The sequence below is a fragment of the Galeopterus variegatus genome, unplaced genomic scaffold, assembly GCF_000696425.1.
Source record: "Galeopterus variegatus unplaced genomic scaffold, G_variegatus-3.0.2 Scaffold1434, whole genome shotgun sequence".
Lineage (NCBI taxonomy): Eukaryota > Metazoa > Chordata > Mammalia > Dermoptera > Cynocephalidae > Galeopterus > Galeopterus variegatus.
This window is the reverse complement of record NW_007727545.1, coordinates 285,280-307,712: the sequence shown is the minus strand read 5'-3', so window position 1 is coordinate 307,712 and position 22,433 is coordinate 285,280. Positions and strand designations below refer to the sequence as shown.

General features: G+C 44.7%; 1 protein-coding gene across 1 annotated transcript in view; it reads right to left on the bottom strand.

The window, feature by feature from the left end:
- LOC103593874 (protein HIRA) overlaps window positions 1-22,433 on the bottom strand; it is a 63,863-nt gene that overhangs the window by 29,502 nt on the left and 11,928 nt on the right. The window contains exons 5-13 of the mRNA XM_008576969.1: window positions 20,775-20,870; window positions 19,377-19,537; window positions 17,822-17,989; window positions 15,779-15,892; window positions 12,169-12,239; window positions 11,397-11,502; window positions 9,116-9,331; window positions 7,699-7,784; window positions 2,996-3,193 (exon numbers count right to left, since the gene is read on the bottom strand). Of these exons, the coding sequence (XP_008575191.1) occupies window positions 2,996-3,193; window positions 7,699-7,784; window positions 9,116-9,331; window positions 11,397-11,502; window positions 12,169-12,239; window positions 15,779-15,892; window positions 17,822-17,989; window positions 19,377-19,537; window positions 20,775-20,870 (1,216 nt within the window). The remainder of the gene's footprint in view (window positions 1-2,995; window positions 3,194-7,698; window positions 7,785-9,115; window positions 9,332-11,396; window positions 11,503-12,168; window positions 12,240-15,778; window positions 15,893-17,821; window positions 17,990-19,376; window positions 19,538-20,774; window positions 20,871-22,433) is intronic.

Sequence of the window (22,433 nt, the reverse complement as noted above, 5' to 3'; positions counted from 1 at the left end):
ATCTGAACCTGTGGCCTTGGTGTTATCAGCACCACACTCTCCCAAGTGAGCCATGGGCCAGTCCTATCATTAGTCTTTTTATTATTGAGTTGTAAGAATTCCTTATATACTTCAGATACTAGACTTAATCTGATGCAATTTGCAAATATTTTCTCCCATTCTGTAGGTTGTCTTTTCACTCTGTTGATAGTGCCCTCTGAAGCACAAAAGTTTTAAGTTTTGATGAAGTACAATTTATCTATTTTTTTCTTTAGTTGTTTGTGCTTTAGATGTCATACCTGAGAAACAATTACCTAATCCAAGGTCACAAAGATTTCTCTCTATGCTTTCTTATAAGAATTTTATAGTTTTAGCTCTTATATTTAGTTCTTCAATCCATTTTGAGTTAATTTTATATACAGGATAGAATATTAATCTTTCCTCACATTTTGTTTTATCTTTCATGATTTTAAGTGTATTTGTTTTATAGTTCCCATTTGACAATTCTATGACCAGAGGTTTATGGAGTCTAAACCTCCTGTTCATTATATCTCCTGACATTTGTACACAATAGACTGTTTGTTTCCTCATGCGTTTTGTTACCTTGGATTGTAGTTTACCTAGGCAGTGCTTTATTGGTGGGAATGCTGTACACCCAGGGGTCAGGGAATGTCCCTACAGGATGGATTTACATCTTTGTCAAGTGCCTCTGGATGTTAATTAGGCCAGAATCCCCTTTTGTATTCATTTCTTGGCTCGGTGATTTCTAGACAACAAAGGCAGTGTTAGATTGACCCCAAATTCACATGACGGTAGGCCTGTGGTTACACTGTCTCAAGGGAAGACTGTTTTCCTAACCCTCAAGGGCTGGCAGAGACATTCCAACTTCTCTGCCTTGTTTCTGTGTTCCAAGTTGGGTTTTTTCTAGTACCTTCATCTCTCTGGAACTGTCCTTTTTCTAGTGGCTTTATTTCAGGCTGGTGACTTAGTTCTAAACTCTGACATGGCTCAGGCCCAAGACTTTCTCTCAACTCAGTGTGGCCATTAAAACTCAGTCCCCATGGGCCAGCCTGTGACTCACTTGGGAGAGCGTGGTGCTGACAACACCAAGTCAAGGGTTAAGATCCCCTTACTGGTCATCTTTAAAAAAAAAAAAAAAAAAATCAGTCCCCAGGTCAGCAGACCCCAGCCTAGCACCCATGGTGTGGTCCTTCCCACTTGTTTAGTTTTGTTAAAACTGAACTAAAATTTGCTATGATAGAATAAGTATTTTCCTGTATTAAAATTTTGGAAGTCTGGCTACCTGGGAAGGTCATGAACAAATGCATTCATATTTGCCCCTTTGTGTTGTTCTGAGAGCTTTTGGGAGTAGCAAGAAGCCTAGGAAGTGGTTCTTACAGCCCTTTTCTCTAACCATTCCACAACTTGAATACAGCATCTCTACCCCAAACCACTCCAACCAGCAGGCTTTCCCACTTTAACAGTAGGTCTGAGAAAAGGCCCCACCCAGGGTCTTGAAGCCATAGTCAGCTCCTGGCCGGCCTCTCCCATCTCTCACTGTGATGATGACAATTTCTTAGCACTCTTCTTCACGTGCTCACCCCACAGCCCTCACCTTCTACTCCAGGGAGGAAGAACAGGCCCAGGCATGAGCTGTCCCAGCTTCCCTCCGTGCCTAAGCCCATCTCACATGATGGGGCCCAAAGCCACTGGGCTTCCTGCTGCCCACATCCAGGCTGGCACTCTCCACCTTCATCCTCCTAGCAGTCATCCTGGACAGCCCTCTCCTCCCCCTCTATGACCTGGTACCACCAGGATCTGTAGGGCGAAACACTTCTCATATCTGGCACTGTTCTTCCCAGACACTCTTCCCCTCTGGATGCTTTGCTTCCTAACTGGTCTTGCTGCTCAGTCTCCTTCTCTTGCAATTTGCCCTCACAGTTCCCTCAGAGGAGGGACACTCAATGTTTGGCGCATGCCTCCACAGCCATGACACCAGAACCCAGAAGTGGGAGGCTGCAATAACACAAGACTCCATGCTGTGACAGTTATCAGTTGTGTGATAGCGTCTGGCTAACTTTGGGCACCACTGCCTACTGGAGCCATCTTCCTAATATACAAGTCCCAAAACCTTCTGAGTCCTCACTCTGGGGAAAAGCCTAGACTACCCGGTTTAGCACACAAACCCAGGCTTTCTCCTCTCTTTCCTTCCCCTCTTCAGGGGCTCGGGACTCCGTACCTGCGCTGTCCCTACTCATCATACCTCCTCCCCTGGTTGGATTGTATGGGCCCTGGGCAGGATGCCCTCTGAGAAGCCTCCCCAAGACCTGCCCACCACCCCCTTGCCTGGATGGCTAGCCACTGCTGCCCAGGGGACCTCAGGAGCCACCCTGCAATTCTATGGCTGCCTCTTCCCCCACTAGTCTACATACTCCCTGAGGACAAGGACCCACCAATCGGTCCCCTGCAGATGCCTCAGTCTGGCACACGGTGTAACCAGAGCAAGTGCTGGGCAAATGTTAGTTCCTGGTGCTTATTCAAGCTTGCCTGGTCCTTTCTGACTTCTAACTTGGTTTCCAGGAAATGGTCAGTGAGCTCTCTGTGCGAATATCATTCTGGGAGTGTGAGGGGAATCCGGGGATGAATGGTGTGGTGTGATGCTCTTGACAGACTGAAATGGAGGGTAAAGCCCCAGAAAGCAAAGCCACCGCCAGTGTAGAGCTGCCAGAAGGTGGGGCTAGCCCTGCAGTCAGCGGCATGTGACTGTGCACCCTTAGTAGCCTGCCCCTCGGTGACTGTGACATACTCTTTGTGAAGGCCTCACAGCCTGGTGCATTAGAGACTCACCTGAACAAGTCTTCCCTTCTGAGCAGGCCCTCATCTGAAATCAAGCATTTCTTTCTTTTTCTATTGAAGGGGTCACAAAGTGCAAATAGAACAACATTCTTTGTTCCTGGAACTGTGCCCAAACCTGAACTTTCCCCAGGGACAGGAACAAGCCTTGGCGCCCACTAACCTGTCCTTATTGACAGAATCGCCTGCAGGCCTGGGGCCGGCTGCTGCCACAGGCTCTGCGCAAGGCTTGGAGGCGCCGAAGGAGTTGGGGGTACTGGAGTCCAGTGGCAGTAGCTGCGAACTGCTATGAGAGGACAGCATGGTGCCCGCCAGGGAGCCTGAGAGCGGGATGCTGTTAAAGAACGCCGTGGAGAAGTCCCTGTCATCAAGCAAGAACAACAGTCAGCCTCGAAATCAGATGCCACAAGTACCTTATACATTCTGAACAACTTTTTTCTGGGTCCAAAGACAATATATTTTCATGGTGGAAAATTTGGAAAGTAACAGAAAAGTAAAAAGAAAATTAAAACCACTTAATACACTATATTTAATTGAATCTAAGATGCACTGAGAAAACAATGCTATTAATTTGTCAGATGCCATTGACTGTATGTTGCACCCCGGAACTCAGAGGTGTTAAGCTGTGCAAACATGTGCCATAGAGAGAATGAAATGCAGCATACAGAAAGTACTTCCCTCTCATTAAGGGTTGTAGGCACACCACTGACAGATGTACCATAATTTACCTAACCCAGAATCTACTGAGGAAGAACAGGCTGTCTTCCAGCCTTTTCTGTAACAGATACTGCTGCAACAGGAGGTAAAATATTGCAGTGTTAAGACTGAGGGCTCTGAGCCAGACCAGCTGGGTCTGACTCCTCTGCCATTTACAAGCTTGTAACCTTGGGCACTTCTACCACTCTGTTGTGCCTCAGGTTCCTGTCTGCAAAACAGAAAGTGCCAGGACCCTCCCCATGAGGCTGCTGTCACAACAAAAGTATCCAATATAGCACACACTTAGAACGCGTAGTAGCTGCTCAAAGATGCCTGAAATTGTAATAATTGTCATTACACCGGTTGATCCACATATTTACATGTCTAGGATAAATTCCTAGAAGTGGACTTGTAGCAGCAAATAGAATGTTCATTGATAACTTTTGAGAAATATTTTTAAAGTGCCCTCCTCAGAGGTTTAAATTACAAGCCATGTATGAGAGTGCCTATTTCTCCATACTTTTACTAACAGTTTAATCAAATTTCTTGATACTTAAGCAATCTAATGGATGAAAAATGGTATATTATTATAGTTTCAATTTGCGATTATTTTTATGTGAATGACAGTGAAATTTTCTTATATCAAAACATTTGCTTTCCTTTTTTTGTGAACCGTTCATGTCCTTCATCTATTGTTCTATTTGGTTATTGGTCTATATTACTGATTTGCAAGAACCGTTTACATATTTAAAAAAATTCCTTATGTGAGTAGGCAATATTTTCTGCAGGATGTCGTTTTTCAACTTTTTATTTATTTATTTTTGGTGGCTGGCTGATATGGGGATCTGAACCCATGACCTTGGTGTTATAAGGCTGCAGTCTAACCAACTGAACTAGCCAGCCAGCCCCATGTTTCAATTCTTCATGGTGTTATTTTTCCTTGCCAAAATTTTTTATTTTTGTGTGATTCTGTGTCACAAATTTTGTATCATTTCTAGAAAAGACTTTACCTCTGAGATTATAAAAATATTCTTCCATGGAATCTTCTAAAATTTTAAATAAAAATATTTTAAACAACACACACACACAAAATGTTAAAAACAAACTCTGAGCTGTTTTAGAATGTATCTAATTTTAAGTTGTGAGGATGAGATCCAACTTTGTTTCTGGAGGGTGACAGGTAGTCCTGACTCCCATTAATTGAATTAGCTGTTTCATCACTGATGTGAAATGCTTCCTTTAAAATTCCCATACATATTTGGGCCTATATCTAGATATTCCCCTACATTCCACTGCTCTGTCTATTCATGTATCAGTATTTTACTATTTTGATTATTATAGCTTACAAGTTTTAATTTCTGGTAGAGCTAGTGTTCCCTGATTAATCTTCTTTTTTCAGAAATACTTCAGCTATTCCTGTTTATTTTTTCATATAACTTTAGAACCACCTTGTCTGATTTTGAAAGCTCCTATGGTTATTTGTATTGGTTTATGTTTAATTTATAGGTTAAGAGAGAAGTGACATCTTTATGATGGTGAGTCATCCTAGCTAATCAGGGGTACACATTCCAGTTATTTCTTTGAGTTTTCTTTTAGGTATCTGAGTAGGGTTTAGAACATTTTCTTTACAAAGATCTACACTTCTTAATACATTCCAGGTATTTTATTTGTGAATATGATTTCTTCCTTTATATTTCTAAATGTAGTTGGTGCTACTTGATCTCATGACGAATATATACAGCCACCTTATTGTCTTCTTTTATTGTTTACAGCAGTTTTTCCAGTTGATTCTCTTACAGATCATATCATCCTTAAATAAGAATATATTTTTAAATTCTCTTGTCCAATTTATTCTTGGTCTTGACTAATTGCATGGGCTAGGACCTCTAGAACAATCTTAAATGACAGTCTCAAGAGTAGACATTTGTTCAGTTTTTGAACTTAATTTGATAATTTATCAAGTTAAGGAAGCATCCATCTACTCCCATTCAAGTGAATCAGAACAAGGTTGAATTTTATCAGAATGCCTCTTAAGCATCTATGGAGGTGACCCTATAATTTATTTATTGACATGTAGAATTAAATTAAAAGTTTCCCCAAATTTGAACCTCCTTGCTCTCTTGAAATAAACCTTACTTGCTCATTAGCTTTTTGACATGCAGTAAGGTTCTGTTTGTCACTATTTTATTTAAGATTTTTGCATTGACATTCAGAAATGAAATTGATCTGGAATTTTTATTCTATCTTTATGTTTTTATGTAAATACTATGTTCATTTCAAAAAAAGATTTTGCAAGCTTTCCTTCCTTTTCTATGCATTAGAATATTTTAAATAGTATTAGTGCTATCTGTCCCTTAAAAGTCTGTTAGAGTTTCCCTGTGAAGGCTTCTTAGTCTGGTGGCTTTTGTGGGGTTAACTCTTTCACAGTGTCCTCTATTTCTTCTATAATAATTCTTCAGTCTTAGTAATTTTATTTTCTTCAAAAATCATCCACTTTCAAATTTATTTGCACAGAGTTCAGCAAAGAAGTCTCTCATGCTTTTGATTTATTCTATATCTGTAATTATTTTCTACGTATAACTACTTTGAATATTTGTGCTGTTTTTCTTTCTTGATTAGCTAAGCTAATTATTACCTATTCTGTTGCTACTTGTGTGAACATGGGAATCAGGAGGGCAAAAGAGTCCTTAAGACCAAAGGAATAAAAAAAAAAAAAAAGAAAAGAAAAAGAAAAAGAAAAAAATAAGACCACAGGAATCAAGTTGTGGTGCCACAAATATACACCCTATGGATGAAAGCTGGCTCAAGGCCAGCTAGGAAGCCACTTATCTCCTCTGCTTCCTCACCAGATAAGGCTTGGAGAGATCCACAGTACAAAAGTGTCACCACCCCCACCACCACCTCCCTCACTCCCACAGGCCCAGCAGTTCAAAGCACATTCACACACTCGGTCTCACTTGGTCCTAATAAAAAGTAGGCAGGTGGCAGTACCCTGTAAGTTTACAATGGGAAAAAGGCTTAGAGGAAAATCTCTGTTCTGGGAGGAGTCAGGAGGCCTTGGAGCCTGCACACTTAATGAGGAGGTAGGATCAGCACATGGTATGAATGAAGGTCTCTCTTCAGGCTTCAAGGAAGATTTGGAACAGCTCATGGATGGACAACTGCAAAATGCAGAGGATTACTGTGTGTGGTCTCCATGAAGGACTTCCTGATGTCCTGAGCAGATCGACTGAATGAGTGTAAAACTCAGTGTGAACAGCCTTGAGAGTGGCAGTCTGTTTCTTTCATATAGAGCCCTATCATCCTTTGAATCAACACACATCGTTTTGGGGAGCATGACCAATACGAAAGCAAGCCTGCAGACGTTGAGACAACAGCAAATGGTGAATGAGTCTCCTTCCCCCTTCTTTGCCCCTCACAGGGAGATGTGTCTCACAGCCTTACCCTCCACCCAGCAATTCCACTTCTAGGAATTATCCTGAGGGAAGAGTCACAGGTATCTCAAACATTCATTTACAACCAAGAAAAACTGGACACAAACTACAAGTCCACAGTTAAGGGGCTGGTTAAGTAAGTCATAGTGCATTCATAGGACGGAAACCTGGATAATCAGCAAGCAAATGCTTCAGAGGACTATTTATTAAAATGGATGAATGGTGAAGATACAGTAACAAGTGGGGAAAAAGACTGAAAATACAGATATCAAAATATTAACAGTGACTATTCTCTAATACACTGGATTATGGATAATGCTTATTTTCTTTGTGCTTTCACTATACTCTAAATTTTCAACAATGTTTATATATACTTTTTATAATCAGAAAAAGGTTATAAAAGGAAAAGAAAGAAAAAAATCAGTCTGACTGCTTTCCCTATATGTCCTCCAGTGACCAGCCAACAGTGAAGCACGGTAGACCCGCTGGCCCTGTGAAGGCGCCCTGGCCTGCCTGCCATCTCAGCTCCTACCCCCACCCTCCACATAAGGGCTCTGGGAAGAACACGGGGCATTGAGGCTCGTGGAAAACTGGGCTCAACTCCCTCACTTCCACATATGGGTCAGTTGGCCAAAGAACCAGTGAAGACCCTAACTATGAAAGTGATAACTGGCAAAAGAAGAGAGGAAGACCTCCCCAGCTAAGGCCACAGAAAGCTCGGTGAATGAGCAAGTACCCAGTGTCCAGCTGTGCTATGCAGAGAGGTGTGATTCTTCTCCGACCGTCTGCTGTCCGAGTCTCAACTTGTTTCTTCAAAAGATTCTGGCAAAGTAGAGTCACATAAATGAATAAAAAAGTTTCTGCCAACTATCTCCAAATATCAAAAAACAAAGCTTCTTATTTTGTGTGTGTGATTAAGAAGATTTGGAATAAGATCTACCTTCTCAGCAAATTTTTAAGTGTGCAATACAGTATTGTTAACTGTAAGCACTATACTGAACAGTAGATCTCTAGGATTTATTTATTTTGTATAGCTGAGACTCTGTCTTATATCTCCCCATTTCCCCCTGTGCCTGGCACCCACAATTCTACTCCCTGCTTCTTTGAGTTTGACTACTTTAGATTCCTCACATAAGAGGTATCATGTAGTATTTGTCCTCCTGTGTCTGGCTTACCATTAAGTTGTACACATTAAATATGTAGATCTTTGTGTGTTAATGATACCTCTATACAGTGTGTTAAAAAATAAATAAGGCTTCTAAGGAAAGGTACTCTAACTTATAGCTCTCCCTACAGCCTTTCTGGTACAACTAAAGTAAACCATTGTGCTCAACTTCCTGCCCAGTAAAGAAGCAAGGACAGAAAGCTCCCAGGTGAACCACCTCCAAGCACCTTCCTCTCTCATCAGTTACCATAGACCTGGCCAGGTTCCCAGGTCAGTGAGCACATGCCAGGCTGGCCGCCCAACAGCCATGGGGTTCAAATAGGGAACTAAAGGGCTGATACATGTTCTATGACCCACATCTGTCACTAAGCCACTGATTTTCAAAGTGACTTTCATCAAAGAGCCCTTTCTTCTACGGAAGGCTCATAACCAACAGTTCCCAATCACACATTATGTCTGAATCACCTGGGAGAGGTTTTCAACCTGCCCAAGAAGCTCCTGGAGATGGCTTAAGTACTCCAGCTGATCTCAACATTTTTACCCTATTTCTGCCCCATTTCCAACCCCATACCCCCACCTGACAAAACGTGTATTTCCAGATGCAGAAGGGGAGCCCACAGAAGTCTCCTAAGGGTAGAGCCTGAAACCCACTGTTCTCAGCATCTAGAAATTCCTAGAAAGGCCAGCAGGCTAAGTTCGGGAAGTTCCTCCTCTAGGGCTCCCTGGAACAAGGAGGCCTTTAATAAAGGTGCTTCAGGCCCCATTACTGCCTCATACAGGTGCAGGCAATGGGACAACTGGCCCAGGCTGGCTGACCCTTGGGTCCCGCATCAGTTTCAGCACACACCCTTCTCACCACCACTCATGTCTGAGATACCATATCTGTGCCCTGTCCAGGCTGTCTGTGCCATGCACCACCTGCCTGTTCCCTTCATCCTGTCCCTGGGTGTGTGCTGATGTTCTCAGTGCCACCGAGTCAAGCCCTCACCTTCCTGATGTCTTCCAGACTCTCCCCGTTGACAACGCCTGCAACCGAGGCAGCTGAGCCTGTCTCTCTGGCTGTGGCACTCTTCTGATCCAGCTGCTGCTGTTGTTGCCTCCGCTGGTACTTGAGCATCTCAGGGTTCTCAATGACAGCTGTGGAGAGCTGGGCCTCGGTCATGATGGCCAGGCTCTTGCCATAGGTGGACTGGTGGATGCGGCTCTAGGAGAGCAGGGAGAGAAGCAATATGCTGGGTGTGAGTGCTAGCATGGCCAATACTGCCCACCAGTGGGCAAGTTGCAGTGCAAGCTCTCCTGGCTCTGAGAGTGGAAAAGGTCCCAATGCCAGCTCTCCCTAAAGTTTTTCCAGGGATTGCCTCCCACCCTATTTTACCTTTCCTTGACTAGATGGTTCTGCAGAAGTCTCATACCCTCCCTAAATGTTTACAGTCTCCTGTGTATCTATAGCTGGGGATGACAGTGAATGGTATGGCCAACAACATCTACTCCACAGTCTGGTGTAGAGCAAATGGCAATCAACGTGTCAATGTGGTCTCGACTGAAATGAGGACGCTCAAATTGCTAACTTAAGGCGCTTAAATCACTCCAAGGACCCCAAACACTCTTTGGGAATCAGATGTTGAGCCACAAGTCTGCTTTCACTGCTCTTGTCCACAGATGTACCCCTATGGTGGGAGATCCCCATGGGCCTGCTAACAGTGTCTCTAAGAGCGAGGGAAGGCTTGGCACAGCAGACTTGGGGAGACCCTTCTCTGCTTCCCCACTGTCCCTCCTAACGTGTCCTGTCTTTCTGAGCAGGGGTCCTCCCTCCCATCCTTCTGGGCCCTATTAGTCCTGTGACATAACAAGGTAGACAGGAACTCTATGGGAGTAGGGACAGTGTCCCCAGCACACTGCAGTGACTAGTGCTCGTAAAAGTGTGATGAAGAGCAGACGCACACTCGGATGTTCAAATGACCAATGAGGTACTTTTTCCGGGAGCAGAGACTGTATTAATAGGACATCTGCTTCATACCAGAGGATGCTGGGTAGGGGGAGGCAGCTTTTCAGGAGAGGTATCTGTGACTTGCTCCTGCAGGGCCTGAATGTGGCCAGGAACCTTCCTCCCTTGCTATCTTGGCTCCTATCCCTTCTCTCCTGAATCTATTCCCTGGAATCTTGGGACAGAATTCAGAGTTTGGTCAAAGTTCCCCTAGTGTTCCTCAAATATGCAGTCCCTGTTTGTGATTTGGGAAATGGTAAGCTAGACGGGGTTATTACACAGACTCCCACAGTGACTCTCCAAGGGAGTGCATGGCAATCCCAGGTACCTGATGACAGTGACAAGGTGGGAAGTCTGGGGTCACTGAAATATTCATTCCTTCACTGAAAAATGACTGATGGGTGCCAGGTCCCATTCTAGGTGCTGTCAACAAGGCAGACCTCCTCCCCCAAGGGGTTTATATCTCAGTGGGGGTGGTCACACAGTAGTTTAAAAGGCAGCTTCCATGAGCACTAGTGTCACTAAGGAGAGAGCTGCCAACATTCTTTGGGATTTCACAGAGCTCCTTTTAGACAAACAAATATATACCACTAAGTGTTGGCAAAGGCCTGTCTGTAGAAACAGTAAATTTCTAAGTCTATGGTAAATAAAGCAGAGCCTTTCCCGAAGCCCTTGCAGAAGGGCACACAGATCCCACTGCCTCATGCACAGGCCAGAGAGGAGAGGAGGCCTGGCTCAAATGCAATAGGCCTGGGTCATGCTTTTGACCTAATGGTCACATATGGTCTTGGCAAAGGGCTATTTTCTGAGCCTTAGTTATCTCAGTGATGAAACAGATGATCCCCACATTGAAGGGTTCTGTGAAATTTAAGTGGAATAATATATGCAAAGCACATGGCCCAGAGCCTGGCATATATTATAATCACTGCTATGTCAGTAAAAGACAATGGGGAAAGTGATGTGAGCAGGAGCCCTTGGGGAGTCACTTCAGCTCTCTCCCAGGGTTAAAACTTCCCAGTGGGTATCCTATTATGAGTTCAAGAAGGGATGCCCAATATAGTTTTATTCTTAATTCCAGGACTTGTTTCTGACATGAATAGAGACTCATTTTTAAATTAATCTATTTTGTAAAGAAGATAAGGATTACAAGTTATAAAAGGTGAACACCCCATTATACTTTAAGAAACGATGCATCTGTGTATAAGAAGAGGTTCCAATCGCAGGGGTCTCTCAGAGGTATTGTGGCTATTTCTGTGGCCCCAGAGCACATAGGCCACCAGCCTACCTTCTCCTCCTCGCTCAGTGGGTCTCCGAGTTCATCCTGGGAGAAGTCAAGGAATGCTACAGAACCATCCATGGAGCACACCAGGATGCCCAGCCCATTCAGAGTCCTAAAAGAGACGGTCATCAGTAGCCTGGGAGCGAGAGCCTGAGGCAGCCACCCACGCTTCAGTGGCTGGCCTGTGAGGATGGTGGGGCAGTGCTCTAGGGAGATACTGAAGACCCCTGGTTCCCTTCTGTGGCCTTGGTGGGGGTGGGTTTCAGGGGTGGGGGTGGGGTGTGACAAATGCATCCCAGAGGGCCCTCAGTTCTAAGCACATGTACAAAGCATTTGCTAACACGTTTTGTACGAATTTCAATTTTATTTATCTTATTTTTGAAACCATTAAAAAAAAAAACTTGAGGAAGTATGTATCTTATTAAATAAGGTCACTGAGCAGCAGAAAGTGTGCTCTCACTTCGGGTTACGTAATGACAGAGAGTGAAGTGGAGCCCCCATAAGACCACATAGCTCTTGTCTCAGACAAATCCCAGTGTGTCTGAGAAGGCATTTTCCAGTGGCAAATCCTACTCCAGGCAGGACATTCTCACAACAACAGGCACAAAGCTGCTGGTTCCTGAATCATGCATAGACAGCACCCTGGGGTCTGTGCTGGCTACGATTCTCGGGGAGGGTCCACTGGCCACCTGACCCTAATCACATCTAGGAGGTCTCATATTCCAAGGTGTGCCTTCTCCTTTCTCAGCCTAGTCACCATAAAAAGAATCCACCTTACCAGGAAATATCCATGATGGATTTGTCAAACAGCTCATGGATGACAACCAGTGGCCGCTTGAGACACGTGAGCTGGAAGGAAAGCAGCAGCAAAGGTTAACTGAATTACTGAAACACCTTTTTTACACTCCACCCAGATAACACTGCTAGCCTAGAAGCCTTGGTTAGGGTTTCTGCTGACATACCAGGGTACTTCAAAAAGTTCATGGAAAAATGGAATTAAAAAATATGAATCTTTCCATGAACTTTTTGAAGACTCCTTGTGTAGGACATATTCAATGTTATTCATACAGCAACGACAAGATCCCAATCCATGGAACCCAAAGCCTTCCAAAAATGTGCACCCTAGAGTGGCCCGTTTCTAGGGCTTGCTCCTGCCTGGCAGGGGAGATGGCTTTATACATGGACAACCAGCAATGAAGAAGGCAGAGTGGTAGGGGGTTCTGGAAGGACTATGATCTGAACAGAGGGACAGGCCCAAAGCAGAGCTCACAGAGGCTCTAAGTTGTGGAAGACAGGATGCCAAGGTCTGGGATGGGATGAAGCAGCTTCAGAGAACCCAGCACATCCTCTCTGGGCCCAGGGAGCTCTGCTACACATTTATCCATGACGTGGTTATAACCAGTTACATAAGTCATACAAGTTCAGGCTCATTCTACAGTGTGTGTGTGGATAGTACAGAAACACATTCCGAAAGTTATATTAACTATATTAACTATTATTAGTACATTGATGAATTATTTTCTTCTGTTCTATCTTTTGCAAATATTTATTTTATCCTTCAAAATAAGGCATTTGTTTATAACTACTTTTTCATTTAACATGAGCATGTCATTAAATATCCTGCAAAAATCTGTTTTTGTGATGACTGCATAATATTCATCATGTGTATATTCACTATCTAGTCACTCTAATGTTGAAACATACACTGGCTCCAAGTTCCCATAAGTTAGCAAGCCCCATCTCTCATACACAAGTGTCTGGCCACCCTGACGACAGGCCCTGAGCCACAAGATGGTGGGATGGGTGGGAACACACTTTTTCATGGGACAATGGGCTCCCACAGGTGCTGCTGTAGCTTCTGGGAGCCTGTGCTGCAAAGCCTCCTACCCGCAGCCTGAGACTATTGTGTGGGAAGAAAGGAGGTTTAGACATCCTAGTCCTGGGCTACTTAGAATCTACATTAAGAATCTTGCCCCCAGGGCCGGCCCATGGCTCACTTGGGAGAGTGTGATGCTGATAACACCAAGACCACAGGTTCAAATCCCTATATAGGGATGGCCAGTTAGCTCACTTGGGAGAGCGTGGTGCTGACAACACCTAGTCAAAGGTTAAGATCCCCTTACTGGTCATCTTTTTTTTTCTTCCTTTTTGTCTTTTTTCGTGACCGGTAACGGGATCGCAACCCTCAGTGTCGCGCCCGTACCACGCTCAACCAGTGAGCCGACCAGTCTCTATATGGGGTCCAAACCCTTGGTGGGAGCGCCGCTGGGCTCCCAAGCGCTGCACTCTACTGAGTGCGCCACCGGGCCGGCCCCTTACTGGTCATCTTTAAAAAAAATAAAAATAAAAATAAAAATAAATCTTGCCCCCACCCTAATTTCACTTCCAGAAAAAACAGCCTCGCCCCTCCTTCCAAAAATATGCCTACAGACCTCTCAGAAACCTGGAGCCTATGTGACCAGCTAACCTCAGCATTCTAAGAAACACAGCACCATGGTCAGTGATGTTCTGGTTGCAGCACATGAATGGAGCCCCATGCTGCCCATTATGGCACTGATTCAGGTTCTAAAAGGGGTGTTAAGTAAATACTGGGCTTAAAAAAAGCCCCACAATATACACAGCAATAGATTCTTCTGTAACAAAGTATAAAAAATGCAGCCAGAGATAACCTTCAAACACACAAGTTCAAATCCACTGCTTATGAGGAAATTTTTTTCAATTAAAAGATTTTAATGCGTGTGCACTTTGCTTTAAACAAGTCGGTGCAATGCTCAGCAGCAAGGCCACGTCCCACACTGCACATAACAGTGTCTCCTGCTCTGCAACCATGACAATCTGAGGCCACAGAACATAAGCCTTTAGCAATAAGGAACCTAATACTTCCTCAGGAGCCCTAACTTAGAAACCTTCACAGTTCTCATCCTTCAGTTCTCAACCATGAATCCATCACTGAATATTTGCTGAAAACCTGCTCTGTGGAAGACACTGAGTTAGGAAGGGAAGGGGTACAAAGAAATTTAAGATGCAGCTCCACCTCCCAGAGGTTGCTGTCTAGTGAGGAGCACAAGACTCACAGCCTTATCCATCACAGTGTCACCTAAGGAGTTTAATGGACAAATAAACGAAGATACAAACTAACTACAGGTTAAGTATCCCTGATCTGAAAATCTGAAATCCGAAACTTTTTGAGCACCAACATGATGTTCAAAAGAAGTACTCACTGGAGCATTTTGGACTTTGGATTAGGGATGCTCACAGTATGTATTCTGCAAGTATTATAAAACTTGAAAAAAATCTGAAATCCAAAATACTTCTGTTCCCAAGCATTTTGGACAAGGGATACTCAACCTGTATATAAAGAAGTCAACACTAGGAACTTTCTGCATGTCTTTATTTGTAGACATAGCACTTATCTGCCTTGGTTATATACCTAGGAGTGGAATTGCTGGGTCATACGCTTACCTTTATAGAAACTGCCAAACACTTTTCCAAAGTGCTTGTGCCAACTTAAATGCCCATCAACAATGTATTAGTTCCAGTTAACTGTATCCTTGTCAACACTTGGTACTGTCTTTTTTTTTCTCCAGTCATTCTATTCCTAGGTATGTACTCAAAAAGAAATGAAAACGTATGTCCACAAAAAGACATATATAATAATGTTCATAACATCTCAAAACTGGAACAACCCTAATGTCCGTCAACAGAACGCATAAACAAACTGCAGTATATTCATACAGTGGAACACTACAAAGCAATAATAAGGAATACACAACTGCGAACCACAACAACACACATGAATCTCAAAAACATTATGCCAAGTCAAAGAAATGCAAGACACAAAAGTAAACACTGCACAATTGCATTTATATAAAATTCAAGAGCAGGCAAAACTTATCAATGTGATAGAGGTTGTTAGAGCAGTTGCCTTGGTGGGCAGGGCAGGTCTTGATTGGGCAGGGACAAGAAGGGGTGTTCTGGGCAGTGGTGACACTGGTGTAAACATATATGACAATTCACCAAGCTGTACCTTTCATGTGGACACACGTCATATGTGTTGTATGTCAATACAAAGATTTTCAAACACTGCATACCAACTGTGACACTGACCACTGAGGGTGCTGCCTGTGTCTACACACAAGAGCTGCTCTGGCTGAGCGTGAGGTTGGCCTCTCCTGGATAGGCACAGGACCAGTCTTCAGTGCTTCCTTCCAGGATGGCAGGAGAGCCTGCGGGCTTTCGAGTCGGGGCTGACTCCAGGGATAGGGTGGAAGCACACACTGAGCATCACCCAAGGCAGTGGGTCTCTCCTCCCTTCAAGGCCTCCAGGCTTGCTACCTTCCCAGCCCACACCTCTTGCCCTGCAGCAAAAGCTCAGGGTGGCAGCTCACCCAGACAGAGAGCGAGCGGTCCTTGCTGCCAACAGCACAGCAGCAGTACGGGCAGCTGGGCTTTGCAGAACTCCCATTCTTCTGCTTCTTTTTGAAGATTTTTGGGTTGAATTTCTAAAGCCAAATAACAAATGTTAAAATAATTAATCAAGCATTACTCATGTACTCCATGCCCAAGCATTAGAAACATACCAAAATCTCACCTTGCCAGTGGGAATCCCCCCAGATATTCTCTGAGCCCAGGCATTCATTATTTCATCTTCATAACCACCCATGAGGCATTTGCTGATGATGAAATGTGGATTTGAAGCTACTGAAACTGCCATCTCAGTTCCTCCTGGTCTGGCAGGGACAGCCCTAGAACCTGGGGGGAGCTAAGCCTGCAAGGAGGCTTCTGGAACAGGGACCTGCATACTTCCCATCTCCTAAGGCAGACTAAGGCAAAAGGGTCTGACAGGAGAGGACTGATCCATTAAATTCCTTCTCCTCTCACTGTATTTGTTGTTGACAGTAATAACTAGTCTAGCAAAGATCTGCTCAGCCTGAGAGGCTCTCATTATCTCACTGGGCCAGGGACGATGGCTACATCACCCAAAGGTTCTCTACTGGCTGCTCAGTTCAGGGAGCTACCCCCCAGTGTAACCTGGCTGTCACTTTTGGAAAGGTTGGAAGCATACACTTAGCACCCAGCCACCTTCCTGGATGGAAAGGGAGTCGGAACTCTTGGAATCCCCAAGCTAGGATAACCGAGGGCAGAGGAAGGGCGGCTCCTTAGACCCTGGTGTCAGGCGGCCTAGAGGGGTTTTAACTCCAGCGGGCAGGCAGGAATGGCTAGGGGTGCACAGAGACCAGAGACCATGGAATCTGGAGGCATGTATCCCGGGCTTCAGTCCCCACTCCTGCTGAATAGGCTGTAGGGCCTTGTGGAGCTCCATGGGCTTCCCCATAAGGCAGGCATCAAGACTTTAAAGTGGTTGGTGAGGATCACATGAGAGAATCATGGAGAAGCACTGTGCTAAATGAGGCAGTGATTTTTCAAACATTTTAGCAATAAGGCCCTGGTTTCAAACAAAATCCTACACGGACTCCAACACAAAAATTAAAGAATCAGTATTTTATTCTTATAAAATTTATATTTTAAGGTGCAATATATGATATTTATTATCAATTTAAAAACAGGTAATGATGAGCCCTTTTGATCAGGGTTTTGGATGATCCTTCATTTTTTATCAACCTTGAGGCCAGCATCTTTTGTTTATTTTGTTTGGTCGCCCAGTGTTGGGAAAATCCTATGCTCACCAGGTAATGATGAGCCCTTTTGATCAGGGTTTTGGATGATCCTTCATTTTTTATCAACCTTGGGGCCAGCATCTTTTGTTTATTTTGTTTGGTCGCCCAGTGTTGGGAAAATCCTATGCTCATAGGTTATTTACAACTGCTTAAGAGCTTGCCTTGGACACTCTCAGGACACACTTTAGTTAGAGTCACACAGAAGCACAGAAATAGCCAATATTTCAAGCCTGAAAGATTAACAGCAGCTCACATCTCTGGCACTCTTCACCCTCCATAGTGAGATTGGGCAAGCAGCTCCTGACTCAGGACAAGCACACCAGTGATCCACAGCACAGCCTTGCAGCTACAACTAACCACTGCCAGGGTGGGGACAAGCACACCACTCGGTGTGCACACTGTGCTTGAGTACCCATTAGCAGACCTGAGTGTGTCCAAGGCTAATGCAAAGATATACTATTCCTAACCAAAGACTGATTTTGGTGATATTCACCACGTTAAAGTTTGCCCAAAAAACAGGCATGAATTCTATTTCATAAAATTGGTTTTTAAATGTTTAAACATAAGTATTCAAATGAAACAAGAATCAAGATGTGCTCAATCTCAGAACCTATGGTTTCAGTCCCCCATGTGACCCAGTCTTGGGAGACTCCCTGGGAGAGTCTGGCACTACCCAGGCATTAAGGGTACATGTAGGCTACTCAGGGTGGTGCTAAAAGCTGGCTAGGACTTCCAGAGGCCAAGCACACTCACCACAACGGTCACAGCTTTCCGGTGCCCAACGAAGTCCATGTTGGTCTTCCAGCCCTCCCGTTCAATGATCTGGGCAGTGGGGCCAGAGTTGTTCATGGCGTGGGCAGACACCAAGTAATGCCCGTCAGGCGACCAGCTGAGCCGCAACACATGAGTTGTCCCTCCACACTGAAAGAAACACCTGTGCTTGAAAATAGCCCAAGGCCAACTTTATGACCAAAACTTTGGCCTCAAGGATAAAACTGAACTCTAATTAGCAAATGTATAATGATAGAGTGTGTACCCCATGCTTCTGGCTACACTGACAGCTGTCACTCCAGTCTCTCCAAATGGCCCAGTGAAAAAGGGCTCTCTGTCAAATGAGTCTGGGAACTGCAGCATCCTACACTCCCCCACAGGAGCTGACCAAAGAACAACAGCACAGAAGCATAGGCTCTGAGGAGACCTGTGATCTGCAGGAAGGCCACCTCTCTGACCCATCAATGCTGTATGGGCTAAATCTATTTTTTTGTTTGTATTTGGCAGCTGGTTGGGACAAGGATCCATACCTGCACCCTTGATGTTACAGCGCCGCCGCGCTTCCCAAGCGGCGCACCATCCAGTGCGCCACCGGGCCGGCCCCAAATACATAATTTCTACTTTCCTCCTGCAGCCAGCCCTGACCAGTGGGTAAACACCTAGTCTTCCTGCAAAACTTCACTCATGAGTTCGTTGCTCCGAGAAGCCTTCCTTGATGCAATCACCCCACTTGGGCCATTTCTGCACACTCTGGACAACTCCATCACCATACTTACAACTGATGTGAATGTCTGTCTTTCCCATTGTACTATAAGCTTCAAGGGGAGAGACTCCATCTCAATCCACTTCTATTTCTTTTTACCCAGGACTGCCTTACATATATAGGCACTTAACAAATGTCTAATGAATAACGTGATCTTGAGCTCTGATTCCAAACAAAATCATAACTCAAATAAAGGAAGAGACAGTAAAATACTACAGATGCCACTGTAGTCTGATCTCCAAACACTTTGCAAACCATACTGCTAACTTCACCTGAGAAAAGTTGTCTAGCCTGCACAGCAGACAGCAACAAGCAAAGGCACACAAGCAGAGTCAGGAACAATATAAGAGAGAGTCTCCTCCATCCCCTCCACCCACTCCACCTCCAACAAGGCACTCTGTAGGGCAGCTCAATGTCAACTCCACATTGTTAAGAAACAGTTTCATCCATGTCTGTGGCAGTGAGCTGGGTGAAACAATGATGTGGGGACATCTCTACAGCTTTAAGGTTCTCTTCAGTTTTAAAATCTGCACATCTTTTTCACTTCACAGTTGAAAACTTAACAGCTTCTCAGAAATGTACAATTTCCATCTTCTGACTCTTAGGGCCAGAGTGCCCACCCTAAAGAACCCTGACTGGTCTGCTCAGGCCCCCAGACTCTGTGTGTTCACCCACGTGGTCTGGACCACAGCCAGCTCTCTCTGTGCACAGAGTTCTGTAAGGAGCTGGGACAGCTGCTGGGGTCCCTGGGCTCCCTGGGCCATCCCCAGTTACCTCGTCAAAAGGCTTGGTGATGCTGGTCTCTAACTGCCAGTCTAGTGTCCTCCACACCTTCAGGCTGCGGTCGTCAGCTTGAGAGGCAATGTATTTACCAACAGGGTCCCAAGTCAACCCTTTCACCAAGCCAGAATGACCTCTCAGAGTAGCTAGAATTTCTGTGAAGAAAAAAATAAAAGAAAATTGGAAAGGTATTACCTAGGGGAAAACAGTGACTCTACGGAGAAAATGTGAGCTGGACATCCAAGAGAAGGGACTTCAGGAGTCTGCTTTGGCCAGCCCCTACCCCTGGGCACAGGCAGAAGGGCCCCCTAATTTGATCTCCACCAAGGCAAAAGCAACCTGAAGAAATGAATGTATCAAAGAGGCAAGCACTGTGGGTTTCCCTTCAGCTACAGCTAACACTTGCAGGTTGAGGCTGCACATGCCCCCCATGTGTGGGGCAGGCAATGAGGAGCCCAGGCTTGCGCCTCAGCTGCCAATTCTGCTCCCATTTCTTGTCTGCAGCCAGTGGACCTGTCCACGGCTGCCCTTCCTGGAGAGAAGCCTATGCCCACCTGGGCTATGATATCAACACTTCTACAGTGAACCTCCCTAGCAGCTCCCTGATAAAGAGCAGGCCTTAACAGCTCAGGGGGCTGGGCACTGGCTGAGTGAGTCTTTTCTAAGTCATCCCTGAAGACAAAGATGTGCACGAGAGCACCTCTTACAGATCTGTAATCCAAATGCCACTCTGGTCTCTAAAACTGTCCCTCCCATGGCCAAACCAAGTATCCTCACACATGCTAGTGTCTTTCAAAGAGAGTTAAAATGACCTGGACCTAAGTCCATGGATGAAACATTTTAGCCCACAAGGAAAATATACTATAGATACTGAGCAGGAATATGAAAAGTTATAATCTGTAACACTATGCCAGGTTATGCCATCTGTTGTGACTTTAAACATGATGAATAAGAAAAATTAACTTTTTTGAAAAACTGTATTTGTGTTAGCTCACATCTGCTCAAGAGCTTCAGAGGAGATGACAACTGAGCTGAGGCCAGAGCCCAGTGGTGGGAGGGGCATCCAGCATGTGTGGGAACACCGGGCACAAGTTGGATGAGGGCCCCCAACACCAGTTGTCCTTGTACCACCCTCATGATTTGTGGTACATGCACACCAGAACTCAATTACTATTTTCTTTAACATAAACCTCTTTTTAAACCTTAAACAAATGTAACTCAGAGAGAGAAAAAAAAGAACTGGGTTACTGACAAGACACATAAATCCCAGGCCACTGTGATACCCTTGCTGCCACCAGGAGTAAGGAGACAGAGCCCATTCCCAGACTCCAGACACTGAAGCTGGCATGTGGCCCATTTCTGCCATCAACCAGTCAGAGGAAGACCCCAGACCTGGGAATTTCACAGCGTTCCAAATGACGACAGTGTTATCCACGCTGCATGAGGCCAGCCAGGCATCATGGGGAGACCACGCTACATCCATCACATCTGGAATAAGACAGAAAGCTTTTGGTGAGATCTCTTACCTGGCATGCAGACTTGGGCTAGGGTGGGCACTAAGCACCATCCCTGTCTGCTAGCTGGGCCAGCCATCCCTGGGGTTCTCGTGTCTGAGGTCACTTGACCTGGGACCATCATAACTAGACTTTTTTTTAAAGCAACTTGAGAAAATTCCCCACTAAGACTTTCCATTGGTCATAAAATTTAAAGCATCTAATTAACCCCAGTGCCTTAGTCCTTTTACAGATGAAGTAACTGAGGGCACAGTTGAGAACTTGGGTGGCATGTGGCATCACACCCATATGTTAGAACCACGGCCTTCCTAGGTCTTTGGCCATGGGCATGTTCCTCAACTCTACTAACTTGCTTTTCTTATCCTAACTGGGCCTTCCTCAGAGAGCCTTCTGACCACTAGACATGGGTGATAAAGCACTTAGCAGAATGCTTGGCACACAGAGCTCAAGAACTGCTGACAAACTGAACGAAAGCCATCTTCTGGTCCTTCTGCTGAACTGGATCTTATCTCCAAGGGACACCCCTTCCCTATGGAGCCCCCAAACAATTAATCATGCTCATTTCTTTGTGACTCAGTCTTCTCATTTGTAAAAGGCAGATTAAAAACAAAAATCAAAAAATTCTATCCTTATAGGGTTATTGTTAGGATTCAATGTGAGGAATTGCTCTAGCATAGGGCCAGACACACACCAAGGCATCGACAAAGGTCAACTGTTGATACTGATGGCAAACATGCCTATCTTGCCACCGAGGTGTGAAGGGTGTGATCTTATTTATTTTTCTAACTTCAGTGCCTGGTGTAGTGGTGGGTGTATGGAAGAATAATTGTTCAAGAAACAAAGCGGTAAGTTAGTAGCTATGTAGCCTTTTCCCCACAGAATATTTAAAAGACATATAAGCAAAATGTTCGAAATTTCTATTGCACTTTTTCTAGTTTAAAAAATTTTCAGTGACAGCTTGACGGATTTTTTTCACACTGCACTGCACTTTGTAGTTCACACTGTGTATGCACTAGCATGCTGTATTTAGTACACTAATCGCCTGTGTGATCTTCACAGCTTCTTTTCATTTTTGCTCTGCCTTCTATGCGTTGAGAACATTCACTACCATAAACAGACCTAACTTAACATTGAACATTGACTGCGTTTCAGTTTTCCATGCTAACAAACACATGTGTATATGTCGCTCTCTACACTCTGGATTATTTCTCTGAGACTGATATCCCAAAGTGGAAATCTGGGCACAATATCTGAACCTCTTCATAGGCCATAGACTGCTTTTTTTTTTTTTTTCGTGACTGGCAATGGATCACAACCCTCAGTGTCACGCCCGTAAGGAAATCTGGGCACAATATCTGAACCTCTTCATAGGCCATAGACTGCTTTTTTTTTTTTTTTTCGTGACTGGCAACGGATCACAACCCTCAGTGTCACGCCTGTAACGGACCGGGACCGGCAACGGGATCGCAACCCTCGGTGTTGCACCCGCACCTCGCTCAGCCAGTGAGCGGGAACCGGTCTGTATGTGGGATCTGAA